The sequence below is a fragment of the Chenopodium album genome, chromosome 7, assembly GCF_948465745.1.
Source record: "Chenopodium album chromosome 7, dcCheAlbu1.1, whole genome shotgun sequence".
Taxonomy (NCBI): Eukaryota; Viridiplantae; Streptophyta; class Magnoliopsida; order Caryophyllales; family Amaranthaceae; genus Chenopodium; species Chenopodium album.
In genome coordinates this window covers 36,212,312-36,221,227 of record NC_137840.1, presented here as the reverse complement: position 1 = coordinate 36,221,227, position 8,916 = coordinate 36,212,312, and the positions used below count along the sequence as shown (strand labels likewise).

Here is an 8,916-nt window from a genome sequence, read left to right as displayed (position 1 = left end):
CTTTGGAATTATTAAGTTAAATGTTTACATCATATTTTATTGTTGAAGATGTTAATGTTAAAGATTTTTCTACTATAGGAAACTTCACAACAAGAATACAATGAATCATATTATAATATATATGATTACTTAATTACAATAGAAAAAATAGTAGATTCATTTTAGTATTTATTTATGTATAACAGTTTTTAAAACGTTGTCTTTAATACGTTTGGCAACACTTTTGTATTGTTACTAGCAAATATAACAATTGAATAGGTTGTTGCATATTATGACATAAGGTGATAGTTTTAAATTGTCTCCTTAGGTGGCAACATTTTTCATTTGTTGCCTTTGAAAAAGTGTTTCCTTAGGTATTATTTTACCTTGGCTTTTAAAATTGTTGCCTTTGAATAAAAATGTGTTGCCTTAGGAATAGACAACGGGGGCATAAACTACATCTCATATGTGTTGCCTTAGCTACAAGGCAACACTTTTTTTATATTAGGCAATGGTTTTTCACCATTCCCTTTACTTAATTTTGTTGTAGTGATCTACCAAACTTTCACTATGCAAAAATGATATCAGTTTACAAGATTTGGTATAGGATGTGTATCGTTGGATGAGTGTGCTATACTCATCGTTGCCCTGCCCTTTATATAGACAGTTTGCTAGGTTGAACCTAGCCGTTGCAAGGAGATAAGATTTTTCCCATAATATTCGGATGCTAGTTGCTGAAAATATTCTTCTTCTGTTTTGAATTCCCACAGACTGATTTGGCAGAGGTTGGACCAAATCCTTGCTTATCCTCTTTCTAAAGAATAGGGGGCCGTTACTTGACTTGGTCTTCCGTCGATGCTGACAATGCATCGTCGAGCTTGCAGCTTCGTCAAGGAGAGATCTTCGTCATTGACCTTCATTGACTGTCGTTGACTAACCCTTGCAGATTTTTACCCATAACAATTTTCCCCTAATTGCAAAAACGTGGATAACTATACACTTTTGGCAATTAAATAAAAATGCAAGACAAAATAAAAATAAACAGAAATCAATTAACTGTAAAAATTTCAAATTATTTAGAGGGCGTTTTCGTCCTTTATCACGCACGTTCTTCTGAGGAGTTACTCCACTTCTCCCACTCTCTTTACTCTTAACCGTCATTTCATTCTTTAATTACTAAAACACGCTTCGCGCTTCCCCAAACTTCTACTCCATTCTACTTTTCTCTCTCCAATTCCTCTCTCTCTTGCGAGATTTTCCGGTGGTTTGGTGACAGCGTGCGGCGGCGACTTCGAACACTCGGCATCTTCAATTACCAGGTAATCTACTTAACTTCTTTTTGCATTAATCAATTTTAAGCACGATGTCGAACAAAATTCCCAAAACTAGAACTAGGTTTTCTCTTCGCGTAATTGAAAAAAGAGGAACGATTGTTGACAACAGAATTCAAAGTCTTAGTCTAAGTCGTTGATGGCTCCAAACATGACGAGTGATTTCGTCAAGATGGCGGGCTTTCCCGGTACTACTTTTGCCTATATTCCGGGGCCCGGCCAGACGGTGAAAGATTGTCCTGAAGATTTCGTTGTTTTCTTTAGATACCCTTTTGCGGAAACGATGATTAAATTCCCTTTCCCGCCCTTGGTTCGTTCTTTCTTTGAAGTTTTAGGCATCAGTCCTGGACAGTTGATGCCTTCTAGTTGGAGAATTTTGTCAATAATAGTAGAATTGACCAAAGATTGGGAGGATCCCTTTACTTTGGAAGATTTGGCGGTAGGGTATGAGATAAAGATGGCTGAAAGTGGTTTTGTCAGTCTGTGCAAAAAAGGAAGTCGGTTGGTTTTGAATACCGATGTGAATGACAGGGGTTGGAAGAAGTGGTTCCTATTTGTTAAAAGGGTGTCGTTGGGTAACGACGGATTGTGGTTGACGGAGGGATGGCCGACGAAGGGTAAGAATTTTTATGGCATTCTTGTTCCTCTAGCTTGATTTTGGCTAAATGGTTTGATCTTTTCTCTAATTATGCAGAATTGGACTTGGGCTTTCTTGAGTCGTCGGAGACCTCTTCGTCGAAGGTAAAAGAATTCCTTGCCATCAGTCCTTCAGCAAGAACGTTTGTGAGAAAGAAGAAGCCGACGGGCGATCAAGCGGGGCAAGGACAGAGCACTCTAGTGAGCACATCGAAATAAGCAGAAGATTCCGAAGAGACAATGTCAACTCGTAAGTTTTTATTTAACGCAAGGCGGCTTTCGTTGCGTCGTTATTGTGTCGTTGCTTTGTAGTTAACCATATTTAATGCTTTGTCAGAGTCGGCCGCTCAAGGCGTTCGTCAAGGTCGAAGCTTGACTCAACAAGAGACCAATTTGCGAATGAGGAGGAAGCGGGGATTGAATCCTCAGGAGAAACGACCGTCGGAGGTGGCGGAGAAATCGGAGCCTGTTCAGACTCCGGAAACTCAGAGGACCGTCGACGAGTTTGGCACTATCACCCTATCTCCGTCCCCTCCACGCAAGCAGCAGAAGGTGGATGATGAACCTGGCGTCCCTGACATCTTGGCGCGTTTCCCTGCAGATTTCTTAGATCTTCGAAGGGACGATCGTCGCTCTCTCCTTCCTGGCCTAAACCAGCTGTTGTTTCTAGGCTCGAGGGAGCATTTGACCGGTACTTCTGCCTTGGATTTGGCTTCTGAGGCGGCTACGGCTCATCTCTACGTAAGTTTTTACTAAGTACAAGTTTTGCCTATTGGGGTTAAATTTTTGGGTTTATGATCTGTATTGTGTATGAACAGTGTCTGCAAAATTCTTTGGTGTTGCGGGAGAGGGTGATTAGGCTGGCTAAGGAGATGAAGAGGCTGGATAGTGCAACCAAGAACAGTGAAGCTCAACGCAAGACTACGGTTAATGTTTTTCAGCTGACTAAGAAGGATTTGGATGAAGCGACGAAGAAGGTGGACGGCCTTGAAAAACAACTGAAGGTTCAATCAGAGGACATGGTGAAAGAGCGTCAAAAGTTTCAGGACCAGCTGACGGAGCAGGCTAAGCTGTTGGAAGACAAAGTCGGGGTGACTCGGCTAAGGACAAAGCTCTGATGAAAATACAAGAGGAGTTAGCGTCGGCACATAAGGAGTTGGACAACGCGCTGGATGATTATGCTGAGTTGGATATTAAGGTGAAGGCAAAGTTAATGAAATAATTCTTGGATGGGAAAGCTTTAGAGTGGCGTCCTCAAGAAGTGATCGATCGTTTTCTGGCTAATGGCGGGACCCTCGATGAGCTGGAAGAAGATGCTGCAGTGGCGTCGACTGCGGATTCAGGTCCTGGCCCCTCCGTCACTATTGCTTCGTCTGTTGCTGCGGTTGATGTCCAACCTCCCGTTGCTGGGGATCAGCCTGCGATCGCTGTCGACCAACCTGCTATTGCCGACGATCAGCCTGTCATTGCTGCTGACCAATCCGTCGACGGTGCTGAGGAGCCGTAGGTCGAGGTTGTCGATGACAATGTTCGAGCTGATGAGATCGTCAAGGAGGTCGTCGATGGGCTCTCTGCTGGTGGGGCCGATGCTTGAAGGCCGTCATCTGTGATGGTTCAAACTTTTGCTCTATATGCTTTTAAACAATCTTTGCTTTTTGCTTCAAAACTTGTATTTTGATGTGGTGACTTGTGCCTTTGTGCTTTTGTTCCACTTGAGGGCAAGTGGTTCTTTTGACAGTTTGCTTTATTTTATATGCTAACTACTCTTTTGCTTTTCATCATTTGCTTGAGTTGCAATCTGTGGACGTAAGGCAAAAGTTTATTAAAATCTATTTGCTAGAAATGATAAGTCAAAAAAAAATTTTAAATTCCAAAAACTCCGAAAAACTTTTTTATTAACTTTAAGATAACATGTTTAAACAAGGGTTGACGCTTTAAATATAAATGTGTAGCTACACAGTATGCTTCGTCGAAGATTTTGTGATTTTAGGCCTATCGTTGCATTTTTTTTCAATGCCCCTTGCGTCCCAGCGTCGACGATGAACCCTGAAGACTGGTTTGCGGCTCAGGTATCGGGTGTTTGGCGTCAGAAGCTAAGGTCAGTTTTTGCCCCGGGCTTCGTCGTGCTTCGATTGTCGTTTGAACGACAGCTTTACTCATCTTTTTGAAGGATGTCAGTGTAGCTGACGTTCGTCGTCGTTTGCTGTTTACAGTTGGGTTAAAGCCGCACTTTTCTTTTTCTTTAGTCAGGTGCTTCGTCGACCGATGTACTGCAAAATAAACATGGTTAAAGCACCGTTGGCCGTTGGCACGACCAACAGCCCTCCGATGCTTAAGTCAGTACACTTAGTCATAAGTAGAAAATTTAAACGAATGAAATAAGCTGAGTGTTTTGTTTAGGACATTACCGTTTCGTCGACGAAGGTTTTCGACAGTCTGTTTAAAAGTAGTATTTTCTGAGATGAGTTGCGTTCCAACTTCGTGGAACGGGGTTACCTTGCTGGTCGGTTAACCGATAAGCACCATTGCCGATGACTTGGGTAATCTCATATGGTCCTTCCCACGGGGGAGCAAGCTTTCCGTCGGCCGGATTCTTTGTATTCTGGAATGCTTTTCTTAGTACCCAGTATCCCAATTGAAATGTTTTGGCTTTGACATTTTTGTTGAAGCTTCTTGCGACAATATGTTGTTGTGCTGCCATTCTGATTAGCGCTGCTTCTCTTAATTCTTCAACTGCGTCTAAGCTATCCTCCATTTCTTCTTGATTTCTCTCCTCCGTCATGAGACCGAATCTTGATGTTGGGAAGTCGGCCTCGACGAGGAGAACGGCTTCGCACCTATAGACTAGGGAGAAGGGCGTCTGCCCCGTTACTTCTCTCGTCGTCGTTCGGTTGGCCCATAGGACTGATGGGAGCTCGTCAGCCCACTTGCCTTTTTCTGCTTTTAATCTTTTCTTGATGGCTTCCATGACGACTTTGTTGCTGAACTCGGCCTGTCCATTGGCTTGTGGGTACCTTGGTGTCGACGTCCTCAACTCTATGTGAAATTTCTGCAAAAAAGAACGAGTTTTGTCGCTAATAAACTGTGACCTGTTGTCACAGACGATCACCGACGGAATTCCAAACCTGCATATAATGTTAGTCCATATGAATATAATGACTTCCTTGTCCGTCACCTGTTTCAAAGCAATTGCATCAATCCATTTAGAAAAATAATCGGTTAGTGCTAACATATACACTCTTTGTCCTGGTGCCGCGGGTAGCTTTTCGACGATGTCCATTCCCCACCTCATGAAGGGCCATGGAGATAATGTTTGGCTTTTTCTTTGGCTATGTCGAGGTACGCTGACATTTTGGAGTCTTTTGCTGCGAAGTCACCTGTTACCTGGTTGACGACGAGGAGGGAGCCACTGTATACATCCAAGGCTATGGCACCTAGGTCTTTCGCAACGGTCATTCCTGCAATCAAAGCTTCATATTCTGCTTCATTGTTAGTCGCTTTAAAATAACAAGATACAGACCTTACTATCATGTCCCCTTGTGGTGACTTTAGCACCATTCCCAGGCCAGCTCCTCGTTGGTTGGACGAGCCGTCGACGAACAAGATCCATTTGCTTTCACTCTGGACGTTGTTGATTTCTTCTACCTCTTTGTCTGCTATAGCCTGTAAGTCGGGGCTGAAGTCAGCCACAAAATCTGCTAGGGCTTGGGGTTTTATTGCTTTTCTGGGTTGGTACTTGATGTCCATCGTGCTCAACGAAATGCTCCACTTACCAAAACTTCCTGTCATATCTGGTTTTCTCAAAACGGACTTAAGCGGATAATTAGTCATCACCACTACGTGGTGGGTTTCAAAATAATGTCTTAGCTTTTTAACAGCAGTGGTTAAAGCGAGGGTTAACTTTTCTAGGGAAGTGTATCTTACCTCAGCTGGGAGTAAGGTTTTACTTACATAGTAAACCGGAAGCTGCCCAGCTTCGTCATCTTTTCTCGTCAGGACTGCGCTGACGGCAATATAAAGCTGTAAAGGCTCGTTAGTTTTGGGTTTCGACAGGAGGGGTGGCGTCATTAGGTATTTTTTTTTAAATCTTGCAGAGCTTTCTCATGATCGTCAGTCCATTCAAAACCTTTATTTTTTCTCAAAACTTTGTAAAATAGATGACATTTATCTGACGATCGAGAGATGAAGCGATTTAATGCTGCCACTCGTCCTGTCAATTTTTGAGTTTCTTTAACATTTCGGGGGGATTGAATATTTATTAGGGCTCTGACTTGGCCAGGGCTGGCTTCAATTCCCCTTTGTGTTACTACATAGCCCAAAAATTTTCCAGCGGACACTCCAAATGAGCATTTAGTAGGGTTAAGTTTCATACCATATTTTCGCAATACCTCAAAGGTTTGTCTGAGGTGATCAACGTGGTCCTTCGACTTCTTAGATTTCACCAGCATATCGTTGATGTATACCTCCATCGTCTCTCCTAGCTGGTCCTTGAACATCTTGTTGACTAGTCTCTGGTACGTCGAACCTACATTTTTTAGTCCAAATGGCATGACTTTATAACAATATATACCTTTGTCGGTCATGAAGGCCGTCTTCTCCTGATTGTCGGGATGCATTAGGATCTGGTTGTATCTGGAGTAGGCGTCCATGAATGTTAAGAGCTCGTGACCTGTTGTTGCGTCTACCATGGCGTCAATGTGCGGGAGAGGGAACGGATCCTTGGGGCATGCTTTGTTGAGATCGGTGAAGTCGATGCATACTCTCCATTTGCCGTTCTTTTTAGTAACGACGACAACATTTGCGAGCCAATCTGGATACTTGACTTCTCTTATTTTTCCTGTGTCAATCAGCTGCTGCACTTTGTCGTTGATGATTTTATTCCTTTCCGGAGCAAACTTTCAACGCTTCTGCTTGACGGGCTTATGATTTGGGTCGACGTTCAGCTTATGCGAGATCATGCTCGGGTCTATACCAGTCATGTCCTTATGAGACCAAGCGAAACAATCTTTGTTCTCTCGGAGAAAGGCTAGGATGGTGTTTTTGAGTTCAGGTGTTAAGTTGGCTCCAACACAGACGGTTTGATCAGGTTTTTCGGGGTCTAAAGGTATTTCGTCAATTTCGAGGTCGTTGGGATTGTCTGGTGTTGGGCCATGCTATAATTGCTATGCGGTTCTCATGGTTGGTTTAAGGGTTGTTTTGTAGCAGTGTTTGGCTTCGCGGGGTTCTTCTTTAATTTCTTGAACTCCCCATGGTGTGGGAAATTTGATTGATTGGTGGTAGGTGGAAGGAATGGCTTTCAATCGGTGAATCCAGGGTCGTCCTAATATGGCATTATAGGTTGATGGGCAGTCGACAATGTTGAATTCGGTTTGAGGGTTTAGGCCTCCTGCATAGGTTGGAAGGGTTATGTCTCCGAGAGTTGACATGCTTTTTCCACTGAAACCGACCAGAGTCGTTGATCTTCTGGTGATGTTGCTATCCTTCAATCCCATATCTTCCATGGCCCTTCTGAACAGGACATTTGCGGAGCTTCCTCCGTCGACCAGCACCCTTCGAAGCAGACAATTCCCGACGACCAAAGAAATTACCAAAGAGTCTTCATGCTCTCTGTTGATGTTGTTGATGTCGTCATCATCGAAAGTAATTGACATCGCTTCCAGCTTCTTCTCCAGGGGGTCTCTGATCTCGTCCGGGACATCTACGATATCTATCGTCGACTTTGCGATCCTCTTTGCTACAGAGTAGGTTAGTCCACAAATATCGGAACCACCAGTGATAACATTAACTATTACCTTGGGTGCAGGGGGCTTGGGAGGTCCGGCCGTCGTCTTCGTCGCTTCTAGCTGATGGCGACTTGCGTCATTGCTTTTCTTTTTCCCCAATAGATGCTTAAGGTTGCCTCTCTTCAGCTGGAAGGCGACCTCTCTTCGCAGGGCGTAGCAATCTTCCGTCTTATGGCCATTATCGCTATGGAACTCGCACCATTTGCTCATATCCTTTTCCGATTCCGGCTTGTTGCTCTTTGACGGCCAGCGCACTTTGCTTCCCAAGGGCTCTAACTCTTTTACTACCGCTACGATATTTATGTCAAAGCCATACTCCGATATTTCGGGGTATTGCAGGGCGTCGAGGATATATTCGACCTGCACAGCATTAACAGAGCGTGATCTACCTGTTGCCTCGTAAGGCTGATGTCGCCACGATCCTCTTGGGTTGCTTGGGGCCTTCCGATCGGACGAACTTTTAGAACTTGGGAAGGAGCTGCGATTGGCGATATCTTCGTCGAAGCGCATTTGAGCCACGGCTCTGGTCCGGACTTCTTCAAATGTTGAGCACGGATATTTGACCATATCTTTGTATAGGTCCGAGTCCGTATGCAATCCGCGGAGGAAGGCTTTAATGGCAGTCCTATTGTCGACGTTCTTGATTGAGACTTTCTCTTTGTTGAACCGAGACCAATAAGCTCTGATGGTCTCCTTGGGACCCTGGATGATCCGATACAGATCGCTCGTCTGCTTGTCGAACTGCCTGCTACTTTCAAAATGGGAATAAAATTTGTTAACTAACATAGCAAAACTAGTTATACTACCTGGTTCGAGTTTGCCGAGCCACTTGACGGCGAGGCATGTCAGCGTCGCACCAAACGACTTGCACATGCATGCTTCCCAGCACTCGAACGGGATCGAAGCTTGCCACATTCGCTGCTTGTAGTACTCGACATGCTGCTCTGGACAGGTTGTTCAATCGTAGAGCGACGTAAACGTCGGGAGAGACAATCTTCTGGGAATTCGGGCCAGGGCCAACTCGTCGCAAAATGGGGTTGCTGCGAATCCATCTGGAGCTTCTCGCTGGACGGGTATCGGAACGCCGGGCATCTTTTTCATCATTGACAAGACCTTAGAGTTCTGCTTTTCTAAGGCAACCAATCTCTGGAGAAGGATTTCCGTCTGGTCCGGTTGCAGGCTACCTT

General features: G+C 44.3%; 1 protein-coding gene across 1 annotated transcript; it reads right to left on the bottom strand.

Moving 5' to 3' along the window:
* Positions 1-7,108: 7,108 nt before the first annotated feature.
* LOC145640164 (uncharacterized) lies at positions 7,109-8,515 on the bottom strand. The gene has a single exon (XM_081691468.1). It carries the CDS (start codon positions 8,513-8,515, stop codon positions 7,109-7,111), a length of 1,407 nt encoding a protein of 468 aa, XP_081547594.1.
* Positions 8,516-8,916: the final 401 nt, after the last annotated feature.

Bases quoted from the DNA above. Each gene is read 5' to 3' on its own strand.
- LOC145640164 (XM_081691468.1), bottom strand. From the start codon at position 8,515: ATGTTAGTTAACAAATTTTATTCCCATTTTGAAAGTAGCAGGCAGTTC.